The 20,975-nt window shown below is 36.8% G+C and overlaps 1 protein-coding gene across 1 annotated transcript; it reads left to right on the forward strand.

Moving 5' to 3' along the window:
* The first annotated feature begins 224 nt into the window (after positions 1–224).
* LOC111629290 (pre-mRNA-processing-splicing factor 8) lies at positions 225–20,915 on the forward strand. The gene is made up of 41 exons (XM_023373178.1): positions 225–344; positions 6,664–6,920; positions 7,504–7,672; positions 7,745–7,909; positions 8,784–8,999; positions 9,075–9,287; positions 9,357–9,482; positions 9,711–9,816; positions 9,889–10,079; positions 10,168–10,287; positions 10,364–10,553; positions 12,036–12,290; positions 12,362–12,571; positions 12,644–12,760; positions 13,210–13,416; positions 13,488–13,651; positions 13,728–13,854; positions 13,926–14,118; positions 14,369–14,556; positions 14,620–14,858; positions 14,930–15,076; positions 15,151–15,361; positions 15,445–15,561; positions 15,633–15,880; positions 15,948–16,127; positions 16,205–16,340; positions 16,417–16,586; positions 16,681–16,810; positions 16,887–17,033; positions 17,107–17,267; positions 17,354–17,545; positions 17,619–17,856; positions 17,929–18,057; positions 18,708–18,821; positions 18,903–19,076; positions 19,155–19,348; positions 19,428–19,619; positions 19,693–19,882; positions 19,960–20,240; positions 20,317–20,519; positions 20,586–20,915. Exons 2-41 carry the CDS (start codon positions 6,689–6,691, stop codon positions 20,738–20,740), a joined length of 7,137 nt encoding a protein of 2,378 aa, XP_023228946.1. The 5' UTR covers positions 225–344; positions 6,664–6,688; the 3' UTR covers positions 20,741–20,915.
* The last annotated feature ends 60 nt before the right edge of the window (positions 20,916–20,975 follow it).

Consider the following 20,975-nt stretch of genomic DNA (forward strand, 5'->3'; position numbering starts at 1 on the left):
AAAAATAATTTTCAATTTGATGTCTATGAATTTTTATCGTTTGGTAAGAAGCGATCCATAGACATTAGAAAAAAAATTAGGAATAAAGTTTTTTTTTACGAAATAAATTCGGTAAAGAGTTATATTTATAAATTTAAAATTCGAAATAAATTATTTCTAATTTAGAAAATTACTAATTAACCATTTACGTAACGGATTTATTATATTTTATTTTCCATTATCTACCGCAACGACACCGAAACGTAGTGTTAGTTTATACAACTGACGTCGGCCATATTTGTTTTCCAGTTTCGTGTCGTCGATGAATACAATGCGATAAAAGTGAATAAATCTACGTAAAAAAGGTTAGAATCCGAATGACATTTCATTATAAATGTTTATTTTATTCGTTTATGACGTCAGATTTAACGAAAAGGCTAAAATAATTTAATAATTTAACATTATAACGTGTCCGGCATTGTACAAAGGCAGTAAGTTGAAAGCGTGGTTTATGACTGTTTAAGTATAAAAATTTAATTTCCTTTGCTTAATAAGCTTATTTTATGCATTTTACAGTCTCGAAATTGTATTATTATTTGTTTTTTATGATTGACGATTAAGGTAAGATCATAAAAGAATGCATAATGTATGCTAATGAGGGTGAAACTGCAGTCCTGAATGAGGGGTTTGGGCTCTCCCTCCATTTTAGACCCCACACCACAATGGATCCTTGCAGATTTGTGGTTGTTGTGGTGTGAGGGTATTTTGATGTGACTTCTAGCCCTGCATTTGTTGACGTGGTGGTGCGCAGACCACCGGTTGAGAAATGCCACATTGTATGACCAAGCTATGGACTTATAAGGACATCTCGTACACTGTTTGGGTTTTGTGTGTTTGGATGAGCTTTAGTTAACTGCTATAGCAGGTCTGGTGAGCACCACCTCTTTTTTTGTGCTACTCTATTCTGTGCTCTTGTCTTTAGCTCCTTATTACTACTCTCTTTTAAGTTATCCGCCATTTTAATTCTCCTCCTTCCTCATTTCTTTCTGCCTGCAACCGTTTCTTTCATAAGCCTTCCTTTCTAATCATGTGTCCCATCCAATTAACTTATCACCTCTATTGTGTTTAATATGCTCTTTATTTTCACCCACTCGTCTTAGGACTTTCTCATTTTTCACCTTACCACTCCATCTGACTTTCTCTATTCTTCTCCACAGTTACATCTCTAGGACTCTATTTTCCTAATGTTGCATTGTCTCAATCCATATATAGGTTGGTCAACAACAACTCAAGGAACATAGGTACACAATTGAAAAAAAAATCTCAATAATAATGTCTCGTTGTAGCATTTGACTGGTCTTTTACTCAATTCTAATTTCAGAATTGTCTTCACACAAAATTGTCTTCATTTTGCTAAATGCCTCATTTGCTATACCAATTCTTCTCTTGATTTCTTTCCCAATTCTGCAGAGTCAAGCCAAACACCCAGCTATCTAAACCCATTTACTTGTTCCACTTTGTCGCCATTTATATGGATGTTGACCTTTTTTTCCTTTACTCCAATCCAAACTGTTTTGGTTGTGTTAGCATTGATTTTCATTTTGAAGGCTGCATGTCCCGTCTCTAGTCCACTTCGGATCTTCCTCGTTTTACCCTTGTTCTCCGCCAGAATTGCCATATTGTCGGCATACCTTAGGCACTGTATCTGCCTTCCCCCTATTTTAATATCTTTCTCTTCCTCTAGATATTCTGTAATCATCTCTTCCAAGTGTATGTTGAAAAGTAGTAGTAATAGGCAACACCCCTGCCTAACACCCTTTTCAATCTTGATTTTCTTACTGTATTGACCATCCACTTTAACTATTGCTTTCTGATATTTGTACAAGTTTAGTATTAATCTCCTGTCCTTCCAATCTATTCCTTTCTTCCTCAGAATGTTTTTTAATCCAATCAATTTGTCAAATGCATTCTCTAGAGCTATAAAACACGCTGACATTTTCTTTCCTTTTTCAATGTATCATTCTCTTGTGGTTCTCAGCACCCCTCTCGCATCTGTAGGACTTCTCTTTCTGAATTCAAACTTCTTCCCTTATGAATGGGTTCAGTTTTCCATAGAGGCATTTCTCTTAAAATGATTTTCGAGGTATGGCAGATCAGGCTAACTGATCTGTAATCTTCATATTTGATTGTTTTATCTTTCTTTGGAATGGGAATTATTAAAATATTCCTCGGAAAGTCGTCAGGCTACTTGCCTATAATCGTACATTGCATTGCAAAGCCTAGTAGTTTTCTTAATTTTGTTTTCACCCATATTCTTGATGAATTCTATAGGGATAATTGACGCCTTCTGATTTTTTATTTCTTAATCCTTCTACTGTACGCTTAAACCAAAATACAGAAAATATTTGTACTATAAGTTTGCCAGACTCGCGACGATAGATAACTGATTCACATCACACTAGTGTTGCCGAATACAGTATTAGTAGTGACGTACACAAGGGTTGACTGTTCGATTCGTTGCTAATTGAACGATTTTTCCTTTCTCCTTTTTTAGTTAGAACATGTTCTAACTAAAAAGGAAGAAAGGAAAGGGTTCATCCAAAAGTCACCTTATGGTCTTCTCTTTCTTTGAGCACAGTTTCCTTTACTTTGAGATGGGCCACTTCGGTGGGAGCTTATTTAGAATTTGCCAGCTCTGGATGCTGATCTCAACGATCAGATGGCTGCTGTCTGAATCTAGATGTAATCACGAACACAGTACCTTCCAAGGAAACTCTAGCTGTTTTCTAACTCGTTCGAGCGACCTTGAAAAAATGTCCGGAATCTTTGTCCTTTCACTTTTGAGGGGATTGTCCAGTCCAATCCAGAGCAGTGTCAGTAGCTTGCATTCGTCTCTGCCTCAGACGGGATCCCCATGTTATACGTCCTGCTATGCTGACCCTCTCCGGAAAAACTGAACTGCTTTCTTTCCTGAGTATTTTTAGATTATTGAGTGAAATGTTGCAACTTACTATTGCAATGTATGGCTACAGCAGAATCAACTTCAACTAAACAACTGGCTTACCAACACCAATCCTACTACAACCCAAAAATATATAATACCAACTCAAATTACTTACAAAATTCTTACTTACATCCGCATAGTATCCAAAAAATAAAAATACTATTAAAAAAACATAATATATCTCTAGCTCTAGTATTTACTAATAATAATAAAAAGTTACTAATAACTAAAGGAGATATCATTCAAAATATTGATATAATGCAACAAAATAATGTTATACAGGGGGTGCAAAAGTATTATGGAAAAAAAAAACATACAGGGAGAAAATAGGAAGAAAAAACATTTATTTTTATGGAATACAAACTAAAAAACATAATAAAAATAATAATAATGAACACCAAACATTTGTATTTCTCAGATTCTCAACTGTATACCTACTTTTGCACTCCCTGTAAATAGAATATCCTGCAGCTGCTAACCAAATTATAGGTGAAACTGGAAGAATCCTAAAAATCAGGCTTTTTATAAGTTTCAAACTTATAAAATGAACTTAAATGACAGTCTAAGTATTAGTGACATCGGGGAACCACTCTTTCTTAACAGGTAGTATCCACAAGTGATTCCATTCCACCCCACTTTCCCCAGATTGCCCCCAACTGGTGAAATTATCCTGCCTTCCCATATAGAGGAATGCTGCACGACTCCACTCACATATACAGAGACTGTGCAAAGAAGTGCACGCCAACTAAAACATGCACACCAACAAAAATAATATTGGAGTTGCCCGACACTTAGCCAAAGATTGCAGTGCCATAGCACTAGCGGAAATTTAAATTTGCCGACTGGAAATCTTTCGGTTAATTGACGTTTCGATCGATCGACATTCAGATAATCGATGCGCTACTGTAACACTGTCACGCTGGATCAGATTAAGGCGTACAAATCACTTGATGCTCATAATTATTTGACAAGCGAATTTAATGATTGTGATATTTTATCAAAAGCCATTCATAATGATTTAATTTTGCTTGTAAGAAAGGTATGTATCTTCACGTGAGACCTTCCATTACTCAATATAAACTGTGTTATGTAAAGATGAATGTAATTTTATATTTAGTCACATTTTAAGCTGTATTTATAATTACCATCAAATTTTTTTTGTCGTCATGGTGTTGTGTTGTGCAAGTCTCTAACAATCTATTATTAAGATTAAATTAATTACCCTAATAAATACAGCTATAATAAATTGGAGGGCTTATTAAGACATGAAATGCATTTCCTCCAATAAAATCAATATCAACAAATGCTCCTTGTGTGATGTGTTACTGAAGAAAACAAAGCCCATAGCTTTTAATTCTTTGTATATTTTTGGTTCGAACACCTGTCAACTGTGTTATAATACAAAACTGTATCAACAAATTTATGCTAATGTGTTGAAATATCATGTCGGCGATAATGAGAACTGGTGTCGTAGGTAATTTTTATTATTAAAATGATATTTTTAACTGTCTGGATTCACCAATTGTTTAAACTGGGTCTAGTAAGATTGTACAAAGTCCGACTCACTGTGTAAGTCTGGTTATGAATACAGTAACTATGAATTCTCTGCCTTAACACTTGTAGGTTGCAATTGGAATTGCTTTTCCGTCCAGTTCGTGACGTCATCTAAGATACTACGTATTAAAGTTAACTCTATACATTACTCTGTAGGCATATTCTACCTAATTTGTATACGCATGCATACAAATTAGGTAGAATACAGTACTGACTTTTGGGTTTGGGACCGTGGTTTGATTACTTCGGTATTGCACGGCACTATAAAGAGCATGGTTGCGAAATGGAAAAGTCATACTGTGCGCTGTTTATTAAAATAAATATAGTATATTTGTTTAATAAAAGTTTGCTTTTGTTAAATGCCCTCTTTTAGTAATTTGAAAGATGGATTGAGGACTCAGAGATTTTTCTCGGAGGGTCAAAGTTAAGGAAGAACGAGTCTCATGCGAAGAATTGAGTTTCGAATAGGGGTGTGTGTGTATATATATATTTATTTCAATATGTGAAGGCTGGTTTTTACCGTAAGTATTTGTCCAGCCTGGCAAGTTCTTGGATAGTGGAATATTTAACTACAGAAAATGAAAAATTCAATTGAAAGTACCACCATTTGATTTCATTTCTTTTGTTATATTTTTTGCAATATTGTTCACTTATTATTTTATCATAACGTTTGTTTAGTTTTTGATTATAGATGCATTTGTTTTTTAAATGGATATTGTCAATTTCTTACTATCTGCTGTGTTTTTAACATGTTAACTACTATTTGACGCGTTGGCAGTTGTAGTAGTTAGGACTGTTTAGAGCCATACGACCACCGGCAGTCGGAGACAACTTTATAGATGTGCATGAGAGGCCACCACTAGGATGTAAAACGTCTTAAAAAGCCAAGATAATTTAACCTTGAGTGAAACTACATTGGTCATAGTGATGTCAGGCGGTCGGATGGCTCTGTATAGTCCTAATTAGTACGACCGCCAGCACATCAGATAGCAGTTAATTAAACGTGCTTCTCTATGACAATGTTTCCAATTTGTTGCCAGACTGATTTGTCTCGTCGTTGCAATATGCATTCTCCAAGTGTTATTATCCTATTGTCTGCTGGATTACAATACTCTTCTGTCATAACAAAAGTAGGCTCTGTGGCTATGCCATCGTGCAAAAAAAAGTGCAGTAGATTGATTCTTTATAACCCTATTACATTGAAATGTTTTAAATATACTTGTGATAATATAAATGTATACGTTTACACGATATCTGAATTTTAAAATAATTCAACATATACTGGCTAAATATATGTAATGTGGCATGGACATCAGATAGAAACGATACCTCAGTCCTGCTATCCGTGGTAAATTATGAATACGTGGATTGATATGTACATAGATATCTACAATAGTAAATGAACTCCTAGCCACATACTCATTTGCCGAAAATGTTTTCAAATTTTTTTGTGTCTCGTGTCTTCAGTCGTGCTTTCATACTTGAATTGTCGAAAACTGTACTGTTGTGGGATAAGGAAAAGAATATTTCAGCCAAAATGCGTTCTATTGTTTTGACGCAGGCCTCTTCAGTTTGACGTCCGCAACTTTTGTTTTTACATCGGGCTACTTTTGAAAGAGAGTTTGCAGTTTTTCTTAAAAATCATCATCTTGCGACATCTGCATTACACAATTTAAGTGTTCATTTCAATGCTTATTAATCAAACAACAAGTTGGATTTATTATCGGGCCACATTTTGGCCAATTAAATATACAGGTGTCACATAATACGAGCTAAAGGCAGATGACTTTCAGTCTCCTTCTTGTGTTAAATTTATTAATTTGGAATATTCTGTAAGGAGAGATCGATCCGAAGCAGGACTCTTAACTTTCAACTTCAGCTCACTTAGCAGTTGTGCGGCCATTCTGCACTTATTTCATCTCTCATATAAGCCAAAATATATGTATTTTACCATTTCTATTACAAATTTTACACTAATAATGACAGTAAATACTCGTAATTCTTGATCACTTCAACCTTGTTTGTTTAATGAGATTTGACTGTGTAATTCAATTGAAACGACCTGCCGAAAGAGGCCCATTGTTTTGATAAGACTTATGAAGCTAATAATAACTTTTTTTTTCCAGATAATTAGTATTTTTCATCTTCAACATGGCTTTACCTCCATTTATGTTGGGTCAGCCCTACATGATGGGCATGTTGGCCCAACAGCAGGCGGTAGCGGCCGCACAGTTGGCCGCCCAAGCCCAGGCCCACCAGGCTCAGGTACAGGCACAAGTTCAGGCTCAGATTCAATTACAACAGCAGCAGCAACAACAACAGAGCGTGCAGGCCCAGCAGCAGCCTTCAGAATTGTTAACGGAAGAGAAGTTGCAAGAGAAAGGTAATGTTCTTCTCTGACTGCACTTAAATAATAACCAAACCTCGACACTAACCTTTAAAAATGCAGCTTTTTTCAAAGGTCAGTGTCGAGGTTTGGAAGGTAACGTTGTCGCGTTTCTGTCGACTCTATATTATTATTATTATAATTTATGATGCGTCATTTAGAATAATCGATTGGTTTAATTGACGTGTAGAAGGCCATTGCAAGGCACTAGTACAGTACATTAAGATATGGGGAGCTATCCATAAATTTGGCTGTTTGGGGTTCCAGCACAGGCAAGGAATGGAAAAGGATGCCCCAATTCATATCGTCAACAGTAAATTATAGGTTTCCGATGGGTTTTGAGCTATAAAATGATGCCCATTGCCAAAATTTAAATGAATATTTTGATAAAATAAAGAAAATTAAAGCTTCTCACAGCAAAGATCTGACGGTTCCAAAAGGAAATATCCCTGATTGTGATCGGCATGTAAAAAATTAAAATAAAATGAGATACACTAATATCATTTTTATAAGTTCATTGGTTAAATTAATATTTTTGGGATGAATTTCTTTAAATTGTATGGTTTTTGTATTACTTTAGCACGCAAATGGCAACAGTTACAATCCAAAAGATATGCCGAGAAGCGGAAGTTCGGTTTTGTGGACGCCCAGAAAGAAGAAATGCCGCCGGAACACATCCGAAAAATTATAAGAGATCACGGCGACATGAGCAGTAGAAAATACCGTCACGACAAAAGGGTTTATTTGGGGTAAGATGCAGGTTTTTTAACTTTGTTTCGTGCATGATTGCTTATTAATTATTCTTACATTTTGTATTTCAGAGCATTGAAATATATGCCTCATGCCGTATTAAAATTATTGGAAAATATGCCAATGCCTTGGGAACAGATAAGAGACGTCAAGGTGTTATACCACATAACAGGCGCCATAACTTTCGTCAATGAAATACCTTGGGTTATCGAACCCATATATATTGCTCAGTGGGGGTAAGTCTAGTTAGTACTTACATTTTTTAATTTGATTTTTACGTAACAACATCGTATTTTTCATCCGAACAAGATCAGAACTATGCATTATTGTGTGTTATTTTGATGGAATAGATACCTGCCTTGGTAGGTGCTGAATTTTTCTCTGTAGCTGTTTGAATCCCAAGCTTGATCTTTATGTTTGAAATGTGTCCGAGATGAAGGAAACCAAGATTTGATGCTGTTAAGGCTGGTTTTTGGTATGACAGAATATGTAATGGTAAGTTGGAAGCCATGACATTGTATCTCGGTGGAAAAGTGGCATATTTAAAGCTGTGTCAAGCTTGATTTTTACCACAACGGCAAGTGGAAAAAGTTAAGTGTCTTTATATACCTTGATGCCATCCATCTTGGTTTCCATTAAGTCATCGCACCTTCTTCACTTGTAGGGATTTGTCACCATTTTGATCTTTTTGACTAAACAGATACTTCACCAGCATTTCACGAGTAATGAGAACGATACTACAACTTTTGTGTGTAAGTGAGAACCAGCTTTAACACTAAAAGAGCATGTCACACATTTAAGTAAAGAAGTGTACTAATTCTCATCAGTACAGACTCAGTCCAGGAACTTTTGGATTTTACCTTCTAGATCTAATTGGGATTCTGAAGGCTAAATTTTACAGTTTATTATCTCTTTAGCATTCAAAAATATGTTTGTTATTGGATATTAGCGAGGTTGCGGCCGCAGTCTTGCTATTCTTAGAATATGAGATAAAAATAAGACAATCTAAATTAGAAATTTAGCATAAATGTAAATACTATTTATAAAAACAAAAATTAGAGAAAAATTAATTGTGTTAGGTATAATAAAATTCATTTATTGTAAATCCAGTTCCATGTGGATAATGATGAGAAGAGAGAAAAGAGACAGGCGGCATTTTAAAAGAATGAGATTTCCGCCGTTTGACGACGAAGAACCTCCGCTCGATTATGCCGATAACGTCTTGGACGTGGAGCCTTTGGAGGCCATCCAAATGGATCTGGATGCCGAAGAGGACGCAGAAGTAACAAAGTGGTTCTACGATCACAAGCCATTAACCGAAACAAAGTATGTCTAAAACTTTATTAAATTTTTGAAAATTACATCGTCGGACTTGTACTTGAATTGAAATTCTTTATTTAGACACGTAAATGGATCCACCTATCGTCATTGGAATCTTACTCTGCCCCAGCTCGCCACCCTGTATCGTCTGGCTAATCAGTTATTAACTGACTTAGTAGATGATAATTATTTCTATCTCTTTGATCTGAAGTCGTTTTTCACTGCAAAAGCTCTCAACATGGCCATTCCGGGAGGTCCGAAGTTCGAACCTTTGATCAAGGATGCGAATCCAGGGTACGTTAAGTCATTGTTTAATCGAAAAATTATTATAAATATATAGTTAAAGTTTAAATTTAATTTCAGTGACGAAGACTGGAACGAATTTAACGATATTAATAAAATAATCATCCGTCAACCGGTGCGGACGGAATATCGGATCGCCTTCCCTTATTTATACAACAACCTGCCGCATTACGTTCATCTGTCCTGGTAAGCTTTATGTTCCTTGCGTTTATGGTAGTGATTAAATTCACACTTAATCATCATTCTATGTAATAAAATAGCATAGATTGTCTCAAAAAGTGTGGGAGATTAAGAAAGGTGGTCGCGTATTGGCAGATAGCCTAAAGGAATGCTTTAAGGCCGCTGAAGCCATCTACATTACATAGATATTAAGGTCGTTTAATAATATTTTTAATAATGTGTCGCTTAAATTAGGTATCACACTCCGAATGTTGTTTTTATCAAGACTGAAGATCCTGACTTGCCTGCATTCTATTTTGATCCGCTTATAAATCCGATTTCTCACAGGCATGCGGTTAAGGTGAGGTTTTTAACTTGCTTAAAGCATAAATTAGTATATCCGTGAGAGTAATCTTGTGATGCACTATTCTAGGGAATGGAACCGCTACCAGATGATGATGAAGAATTTGAACTGCCGGAAAATGTTCAGCCATTCCTCCAAGATTGTCCTCTTTATACGGATAATACGGCCAACGGCATAGCACTTCTTTGGGCTCCAAGACCTTTTAACCTTCGCTCCGGAAGAACTCGCAGAGCGATCGATGTCCCCCTCGTAAAATCTTGGTAATTTGTAACAGTAATTTTTGAGGGTTTTTACTTAATTAGGAAATTTTAATTTAAGAATTGTGGATTTATTATAATTTTCTGCCAGGTATCGTGAACACTGTCCACCGGGAATGCCTGTAAAAGTTAGAGTTTCCTATCAGAAGTTATTGAAATATTACGTCTTGAATGCTCTGAAGCACAGACCTCCAAAACCTCAAAAGAAAAGGTATCCTTTATTGAATTTTTAGCTTAAAAATTATAAATTTTAACAGTATACTAAATCTCGTTCTCAATATTTCTAGATACTTATTCCGTTCTTTCAAATCGACAAAATTTTTTCAAACCACCACTTTAGATTGGGTGGAAGCAGGTTTACAAGTGTGTAGACAAGGTTATAATATGCTGAACCTGCTCATTCACAGGAAGAACTTGAATTATCTTCATCTCGATTATAATTTCAACCTGAAACCTGTGAAGACCCTTACAACAAAAGTAATTTTTCCGACTTTTTTTTCTAGTTTACTTTAGAATATTGCAACTTAGTTTGAATTCTTGGTTTAAACTAGTAAATAATTGCTAAATCAAAGAGGATGGAACAGAAAAGAAAATGACATGTTGTATCCACACTTCTATCACTATTAGAGTTGGTTTTTATAGCAATGGTGGCGTGGTTCTATGAGTTGAGGTGCATATTCACGGAATTCAGAGTTTCACTATGTTTGCCGTCCTTCGCTCTGCTGCTAGACGTGGAACTATATATGCACACTTTAAGTCTATTAACGCGACTTGAAAGTAAAATAATGATTGGCACTGTGCCAAATTAGCCACCAGCCACAGTTTGATTATAAATTGAATAGGATTCTTGTCAACTCTAGCAATGGCTAATGTGAGAGCAAAAATTTTGTGGGTGAAAATTTAATCTTGAAATTAAAACTTGCTATAATTATTCCCACGATTGTTAAAATTGTAAAGGATATGTTTTTATCCCTCTGTGGAGTCACTTCCCTTTCAAGATGAGACAGCAAATGTGTCACCGGGAACTTGGCGATGAGAATTTGCTATTGGATATAGGTGTTGCCACATTGCCAAAAAAAGGGCAATGGAGAAAAGAGGACCCCCCCAATAAAAGGTAATGACTGATGACAACAGGAGTTCGTCCGACCAAGGGAAAGTTCAGTCGCCCGAGAATCTGTTGCCACCAAAAGTTTGCCCTTACCAGAGTTGCCTCAATGCTCGGATACCTTAGTAACCTTCCTCCATCTAAGTGAACTCTATCCAAGTTAACTCCAGCAATCCGTGGTATCGACAAAGTATTACAAGTTATCTATGTAACTTATATGTAAGCTCTCGCTCTCTCCAGACTAGAACATGCAAGAATAGTTATTAGAGTGAACAAAGCTTTAAATACGAATTTTAACCTTGCTTATATCATTGGTAAATAGCTTACAGAAAATAAACGGATAATTGTTATTGTTAGAATTTGTGTTTAGTGCACTTCCTAAATCCGTGCCTCTCCTCTATTGCCTCCATCGAATCCAAGCACCTATAGCGTGACTGCTAGTGCGAAAACCAAAACTAGCGGCCATCAGGGTTTCTGTGTCTATCCTGATGAACTAGTCATCACAAACGTGATGTCGACCCTTCAGTCCCATGCTGCCAAAGCATAGGGAGTCGCTTCGCACATTGTCACACTAGCATCTCTGCTACCGTCAGAGTAGAAACCAACCTTTAATTATGGAAATTGATATTTCAAACCAGTTGTATTGCAAGAATGTGTGTATCTCCTCTATTTATTTGAAGTATGAACACTGCAAAGGAAAAATAGAGAATACAGATTCATTCTCTTCTCTGTTCTATTTCCACGAAGAACAAACAGAACGCACTCTGTTAACTGTTACAGAATTTTCATGCTTATATTTAAATACATAACTTTAATGCGACACTCTCGTATCTAATTTGATTCTTTGTTTTCAGGAAAGAAAGAAATCACGTTTCGGAAATGCATTCCACTTGTGTCGAGAAATTTTACGCCTGACGAAACTCGTAGTTGACAGTCACGTTCAGTATCGTCTGAATAACGTTGATGCCTTTCAGCTCGCCGACGGGCTACAGTACATATTTGCACACGTTGGGCAACTCACCGGAATGTATCGATACAAATATAAATTGATGAGACAGATTCGAATGTGCAAGGATTTGAAGCATCTTGCCTACTACCGTTTCAATACCGTAAGAGTTGTCTAGAAAATTTATCATTTATTTAATTAATGCATTTATTTAAAGGACAAAATACATTTCAGGGGCCTGTCGGAAAAGGTCCGGGATGCGGATTTTGGGCCCCAGGCTGGCGAGTGTGGTTATTCTTTATGAGAGGTGTCACTCCATTGTTAGAAAGATGGCTTGGGAATCTATTGTCGAGACAGTTTGAAGGACGACACTCAAAAGGTGTCGCAAAAACCGTTACGAAGCAGAGAGTGGAGAGCCATTTTGATTTGGAATTGAGGGCTTCGGTACGTCATATAATTTATATATTTAATTTTAATAAATGTTGATAGATTATTTTAATGAATTTTTTTTCTTAGGTTATGCACGATATAGTGGACATGATGCCCGAAGGCATTAAGCAGAATAAAGCTCGTACAATACTTCAGCATCTTAGTGAAGCGTGGCGTTGTTGGAAGGCCAACATTCCGTGGAAGGTATGATATATCAATTTATTATAGTGTATGCTCCAGTTATGACAGTATGATGCGATCGTTATTTCATTAAGCATGTAGAAATTAAGTTACTTTTATTTTTCTCTGCCTTATTTATCAATATCTTAGAATTATCTACTATGACAAGATGAAAGTTTGTCAGAGTGTCTTGCTCGAGTGTTTGTTGCATTTTTGATATTTAAAAATTGTTCTCAAAGTGAAGTTTATCTGAAATTATTATATCTAAATAGTATTTTCTCTTGTAATTGGTGTGTCGTTCAATGAAATGCCATGTTTATATTTAATGTTGGTGTCAGTAAGGAAGGACACTGGCACTGCACTTTCCTTCCTTACTGACACTGACATTGCTCTTTCAATTTTCCATAAAATTATATGTTCTGAAGTTTTAACTTAGAAAATTATAAAAATAGAAAATTATTATTTGAATATAGGTCCCAGGATTGCCGATCCCCATCGAAAGTATGGTTCTTAGGTACGTAAAGATGAAAGCAGACTGGTGGACCAACACGGCACATTACAATAGAGAACGTATCCGACGAGGTGCGACGGTGGACAAGACGGTGTGTAAAAAGAATCTCGGTAGGCTGACACGTCTGTACTTGAAAGCCGAACAAGAAAGACAACATAACTATTTGAAGGTGAAGATTTAATTTCCAAATTATATTCCAATAAATTATTGTAACATTAATTTATCTTTGTAATTTTGCAGGACGGGCCATACATCAGTGCCGAAGAAGCTGTTGCCATATACACGACGACAGTCCACTGGCTAGAAAGTAGAAGGTTCTCGCCTATTCCGTTCCCTCCACTTTCGTATAAACATGATACAAAGTTACTCATTCTAGCATTAGAGAGGTTAAAAGAAGCATACAGGTAATTCTTGTCAATAATTTCTATGTCACAGTTGGCTTCCGTCATAATTTTCTCATATATCTCAATGTTCTTTCAGCGTTAAGAGTAGATTGAATCAGTCTCAGCGAGAAGAATTAGGTTTAATAGAGCAGGCATATGACAATCCTCATGAAGCTCTGTCACGTATTAAACGTCATCTCCTAACCCAGAGAGCATTTAAAGAGGTAATTACAATTATATATTTTATTCTATTAAATTAAATATAAGCCATATATTTTGCTTTCATTTTAATCAGGTTGGGATAGAATTTATGGATTTGTATAGTCATTTGATTCCGGTTTACGATGTCGAGCCGTTGGAAAAGATAACAGACGCTTACCTGGATCAGTATTTGTGGTATGAAGCCGACAAGCGGCGTTTGTTTCCGCCTTGGATAAAACCGGCAGACTCAGAGCCTCCACCTCTTCTAGTTTATAAATGGTGTCAAGGTGTGTATCTCCATATATGTACATGTATAACATATACTGGTAGTGTCAAGGGATTGTTTTCCCACTTATTAACAAGATCGTGTAATAATAACTCTCAAAGAGTGCCGCAGTTTTCTTTTACTTGGTTCATGTGCCACATTGTTCTAGCCATTTCCAAGAACTTTTTTGACATGCCCGACATATACTTATACACACCACATTTTACAACAATTGTTTAATTCTAAAATATTGGTTTTTATTTAAAAAATAGGTATAAATAATTTACAAGATGTGTGGGAAACTGGTGAAGGCGAATGCAGTGTTATGTTAGAATCTCGTTTTGAGAAGATGTATGAGAAGATCGACTTGACACTCCTAAATAGACTTCTCCGTCTCATTGTCGATCATAACATAGCCGATTACATGACGGCTAAAAATAATGTTGTGATCAATTACAAGGTAAATATCTTACTTAACAGTTACCTTTATTAGTAATTTCCAACTAATGTGATTATTACGCAGGATATGAACCACACCAATTCTTACGGCATTATCCGAGGATTACAGTTTGCGTCTTTCATCGTCCAGTATTATGGTCTCGTGATGGATCTTTTGGTGTTGGGTCTGCAAAGGGCGAGCGAAATGGCGGGACCACCGCAAATTCCAAACGATTTCTTAACATATCAAGACATTGTGACGGAAACAGCACATCCGATTAGGTTATTTTCACGTTACATTGATAGGATCCACATATTCTTCAGGTAATAGTTTAAATCGTTGTCTGTTTTCGGAATGTTTTTCACCTTAATTCTAAAAGCTAAAACAATTATAGATTCACAGCTGAAGAAGCTCGTGACTTAATTCAGAGATATTTGACTGAACATCCCGATCCCAACAATGAGAATATCGTCGGATATAACAATAAGAAGTGCTGGCCGAGGGACGCTCGCATGAGACTGATGAAACATGACGTAAATTTGTAAGTGGTATTTGTATTTGCAAACCCGATTGTGATGAGTCGGAATTTTAACACGAATCGATGAAACTTTTCAGAGGCAGAGCCGTTTTCTGGGATATCAAAAATAGATTACCCAGATCCGTGACTACGATTCAGTGGGAAAACAGTTTCGTATCTGTATACAGCAAGGATAATCCAAACCTGTTGTTCAATATGAGTGGATTCGAATGCCGTATTTTGCCAAAGTGTCGAATGACACACGAAGAATTCACTCACAAAGATGGAGTCTGGAATCTTCAAAATGAAGTTAGTGCAAAAATTTTTGAGTATTTTTGTTTTTAATTTAAGCTTTTTTTATTTTTTTTAACCAATCAAATTTATATTCCTAGGTAACAAAAGAAAGGACTGCGCAGTGTTTCCTGAGAGTCGACGATGAATCGATGCAAAGATTTCATAATCGCGTACGCCAAATACTGATGGCGTCGGGCTCTACAACATTTACAAAAGTTGGTAAACTTTCTACAGGATTTGAATGAATACAGATGTTGTTCTAAATAACTGTTGTTTTTATGTTTAGATTGTCAACAAATGGAACACTGCTCTGATTGGTTTGATGACATATTTTCGTGAGGCCGTAGTAAACACTCAAGAACTTCTGGATTTATTGGTGAAGTGTGAAAATAAAATCCAGACCAGAATAAAGATCGGCCTGAATTCAAAAATGCCAAGCAGATTTCCTCCTGTCGTGTTTTACACGCCAAAAGAGTTGGGCGGATTAGGAATGCTGTCCATGGGCCACGTTCTCATTCCGCAGTCCGATTTAAGGTTAGTGTTGTCATATTGATTATATGTTAGTGTTGTAAAAATATACTAATGTAATCTAAATGAACAGATGGTCGAAGCAGACAGATGTAGGAATCACTCATTTCCGATCGGGAATGAGCCACGATGAAGACCAGGTCATTCCCAACCTGTATCGATATATTCAACCGTGGGAAAGCGAGTTCATCGATTCGCAGAGAGTCTGGGCCGAGTATGCGTTAAAACGTCAAGAGGCACTGGCACAAAACAGGTAAAACGTGCATTAATTCTTTCGGTTGTATCTTCATTTGAAGTCGACGGATTAAACAATTTTATCGTTTCTTAAAGACGTCTTACGCTGGAGGATTTGGAAGACAGTTGGGACCGTGGAATTCCACGCATCAACACGCTGTTTCAGAAAGACAGACACACATTGGCATACGACAAGGGATGGAGAGTACGAACCGACTTTAAACAATACCAAGTAAGTTTATTTTTTAGTTGTTTTATAAGATAATTTGTATTTGAATTAGCATTAATAAATGCTCTTTATAACTAAGGTTCTGAAGCAAAATCCATTCTGGTGGACTCATCAGAGACACGATGGTAAATTGTGGAATTTAAATAATTATCGGACTGACATGATACAAGCTCTTGGTGGTGTGGAAGGAATTTTAGAACATACTCTTTTCAAAGGAACGTATTTTCCAACCTGGGAAGGTCTTTTCTGGTAAGTACGGAAAACTTTAAATAGTTTGGCTCAAATATATACGAGCAATACAATATTTACGTTTAAAAAATATATAAATTTTTCTATATGACAGGGAGAAGGCTAGTGGATTCGAAGAATCCATGAAGTACAAAAAATTGACCAATGCCCAACGATCGGGTCTCAATCAAATTCCCAATCGACGTTTTACACTGTGGTGGTCTCCCACCATTAACAGGGCAAATGTAAGTGTCTAAAATTTTGTGCATAAAAATAAAATCTTGCTTTCGTTTACCTGTAATTTTTGATTTTTTCTGCCAGGTATACGTCGGGTTTCAAGTACAGTTGGATCTGACTGGAATATTCATGCACGGAAAGATTCCGACGTTGAAGATTTCTCTGATCCAAATCTTCCGTGCCCATCTGTGGCAGAAAATTCACGAAAGCATAGTCATGGATTTGTGTCAGGTAACTTTTTATTTAAATAACTGAATCCATATTGAAATTTAGACCCCACATAATAAATATGTATTTTTTGCAGGTGTTTGATCAAGAATTGGATGCATTGGAAATTGAAACTGTTCAGAAAGAAACTATTCATCCTAGAAAGTCATACAAAATGAACAGCTCTTGCGCAGACATTCTCCTGTTTGCAGCATACAAGTGGAATGTGTCGAGGCCGTCACTTCTGGCAGATTCAAAGTTTGTAGTTTTACTTTGCTTTTTTTGCGGATTCTTTTTAAAGTTCATTAATCTTTGGGTCACTAAAATACTTTTATTGTTTACAGGGATACGATGGACGGTACGACTACCCAAAAATACTGGATAGATGTTCAGTTACGTTGGGGCGATTACGACTCTCACGATATCGAAAGATACGCGAGGGCAAAGTTTCTCGACTACACCACCGACAACATGAGTATATATCCATCTCCCACTGGCGTACTGATTGCGATTGACCTGGCTTACAATTTACACAGGTTTGTAAAGCTCCAGAATTCGTAATTTTACCACACGAAACAAATTTTTACATTAAAATTTCATTTTCGATAGTGCTTACGGTAATTGGTTCCCCGGTTGTAAGCCATTAATCCAGCAAGCGATGGCAAAAATCATGAAGGCTAATCCCGCACTTTATGTGTTGAGAGAGAGAATCAGAAAAGGTCTTCAGTTGTATTCTTCGGAGCCTACAGAACCTTATCTTTCGTCACAGAACTACGGAGAGCTGTTCTCCAATCAGATTATTTGGTTTGTGGACGACACTAATGTGTATCGTGTAACAATTCATAAGGTATTGTCTTTTCTTTAAATTCGTATTTTCTCTTTAAAGTTCCTTTCTTCAGTACGTATTTTATCATTCCAGACTTTTGAAGGCAACTTGACGACCAAACCCATTAATGGTGCCATATTTATTTTTAATCCACGTACCGGTCAGCTGTTCTTGAAGATTATTCACACTTCGGTTTGGGCGGGACAAAAACGTCTGGGACAGGTAAGTTTTTTTTTTTTTTTTTTGTTAGTACTTGCTGTAAGTTTCTTTGCCACAATTTCAATTGTTAATTTTCATGTGCGTTGTGCATAACCTGCAGTTGCATGTAGTTTATTTAAATGTTAAAAATGCGCACAAGATAGCAATTCCATACCTATTTTTCTCGCATAATTACATTGCATGTAATTTCCATTCCTCAAATTTACAGGATTTTTTTCAGTACTGTCAATGTGTCGTCTTTGCACGTGCAAAATTTCAACACGCATTGCTTAGTTTACAAGATATTGTTCTGTTTTGCAGAAAGCTGTTTGACTGGGCACTCTTCAAACTTTCTGATAGTGTGGGATATTATGAAACGAGTTTGGCTGGAAATATCAGTGTAATAGTAGGTGCACTCGAGTGCAGGTTAAGACAGTAATGAGTGTAGCTGATAGGCTAAACTAATCGTCATTGTGGTCAGAAGAGATGATGATAATTGGTGTTGACAACTTGTTTCATCGGTTGTAATTTTTTCACTGGTGTGCATTGGGTTTTCAGTGTTTTCTTTTCGGTTAGAGATGAGAATGATTTGAAAGCATGACCAGACAGACAGCTTTTCTCCATCCAATGTTCCAAGGACTGTTCTATGTAATGTCACATTTTGTTTTATTTAGTTGGCAAAATGGAAGACTGCAGAAGAAGTCGCTGCCCTGATTCGTTCTCTACCCGTTGAAGAACAGCCCAAACAGATCATTGTAACCAGAAAGGGAATGCTGGATCCGCTAGAGGTTCGAACTCATTTCATTTCTAGGAATAACTTGCTCTGTTGCCGCAGAATATGTTTTATTAAGGAATCGTCTCATCTCTAGGTACACTTGCTGGATTTTCCGAATATCGTAATTAAGGGTAGTGAATTACAACTTCCCTTCCAAGCCTGTTTGAAAGTGGAGAAATTTGGCGATCTCATATTGAAAGCAACCGAACCTCAAATGGTTTTATTCAATCTGTACGACGATTGGTTGAAGACTATTTCATCGTATACCGTAAGTTACATTTTATCATTGCTTGTTTTTTATTCATGTTCCGTAATTTGATTTATTCGCCACTTCCAACTTAAACAGGCATTTTCGCGTCTCATATTGATTTTGAGAGCACTTCACGTCAACAACGAGAGGACCAAAGTCATCTTGAAGCCTGATAAGACGACCATTACAGAACCCCATCACATTTGGCCCACGTTGACAGACGAAGAGTGGATCAAAGTAGAAGTTCAGTTGAAAGATCTGATTTTGGCTGATTACGGAAAAAAGAACAAGTAAGTTAGATTTTAAGGCAACAAGAACTTTTGAATGCATCAAAACTAGGGGGCTAATTTATTTGTTGCGTTTAATTAGCGTAAATGTGGCATCTCTGACGCAGTCGGAGATCCGTGACATCATTTTGGGTATGGAAATTTCCGCCCCGTCTGCACAGAGGCAGCAAATTGCAGAAATCGAAAAACAGACCAAAGAACAGTCCCAACTGACGGCGACCACCACTCGTACTGTTAATAAGCACGGGGATGAGATAATCACTTCGACCACTAGGTGAGTAGTTTTTATGTATTATGTTTATGTGTATAATTGCAAATCGTCCTTGCTAATATTTTAAATATTACAGCAATTACGAGACGTCGACATTCTCATCTAAAACTGAATGGAGAGTAAGAGCCATATCTGCTACCAATCTTCATCTGCGAACCAATCACATCTACGTCTCTTCGGATGACATCAAAGAAACTGGATACACTTACATTCTCCCAAAGAATATCCTGAAAAAGTTCATCATCATATCAGATTTGAGGACGCAGGTGAGTGAACGTCAGCGTCAATGATAGTTGCGTAATTACAATCTTTTGTAACTGATGCTGTAATGTTGTATCTATAGATTTCCGGTTATCTCTATGGAGTTAGTCCATCGGATAATCCACAAGTAAAGGAAATAAGGTGTATAGTGATGCCGCCACAGTGGGGTACCCATCAGACGGTGCATTTGCCAAATATATTGCCCCAGCACGAATATCTACAAGAAATGGAACCACTTGGATGGGTTCATACACAACCGAACGAACTTCCTCAGCTCTCACCGCAGGATGTGACAACACATGCGAAAATAATGGCTGACAATCCATCTTGGGATGGAGAAAAGACAATAGTCATTACCTGCAGGTAAACATAAATTTATTTCTTTAAGGTGTTTTAACTTAACGTATATTGTTATATAACATATTTTAAATAATCTTAGTTTCACACCCGGTTCCTGTTCGCTGACCGCCTACAAGCTGACACCCAGTGGATACGAATGGGGTCGACAGAATACAGACAGAGGCAACAACCCCAAAGGTTATTTGCCTTCCCACTACGAAAGAGTACAGATGTTGCTGTCGGACCGTTTCCTCGGCTTCTTTATGGTTCCGTCGCAGGGATCCTGGAACTACAACTTCATGGGTAAGTTTCTTTCTATACGTCTGCCGGCTTTTTTTGGCACATTAATGTAACAACACAACTTTCCAGGCGTCAGGCACGATCCCAACATGAAGTACGAACTGCAGTTGGCCAATCCAAAAGAATTTTATCACGAGGTTCACAGGCCCTCTCACTTTCTGAACTTTAGTAACCTGGAAGATAGCGAGGGAGTGGGAGCTGATCGTGAGGACCATTATGTGTGAAGCATTTGATATGTAAACAAAACATTACGCATGATGTACACAACCATTTTTCGAGGATGCTCGACTCGTAGTGAAGTCTTTCTTTTTTATTTTAAATACATGTTAAGCACATGTCTGTGTGTGACCGGTAGCACGTGTATCCTTAAACCGTTCCTGCGGATGTATGTATCTATAAATAAAAGTTTTGCTACTGAATTGTGTGTATTTGTATTTGTTAATAGGACTCTAACCCAGA

This window comes from Centruroides sculpturatus, unplaced genomic scaffold (assembly GCF_000671375.1).
Source record: "Centruroides sculpturatus isolate CEXI.00-Female unplaced genomic scaffold, Cexi_2.0 scaffold51, whole genome shotgun sequence".
NCBI lineage: Eukaryota > Metazoa > Arthropoda > Arachnida > Scorpiones > Buthidae > Centruroides > Centruroides sculpturatus.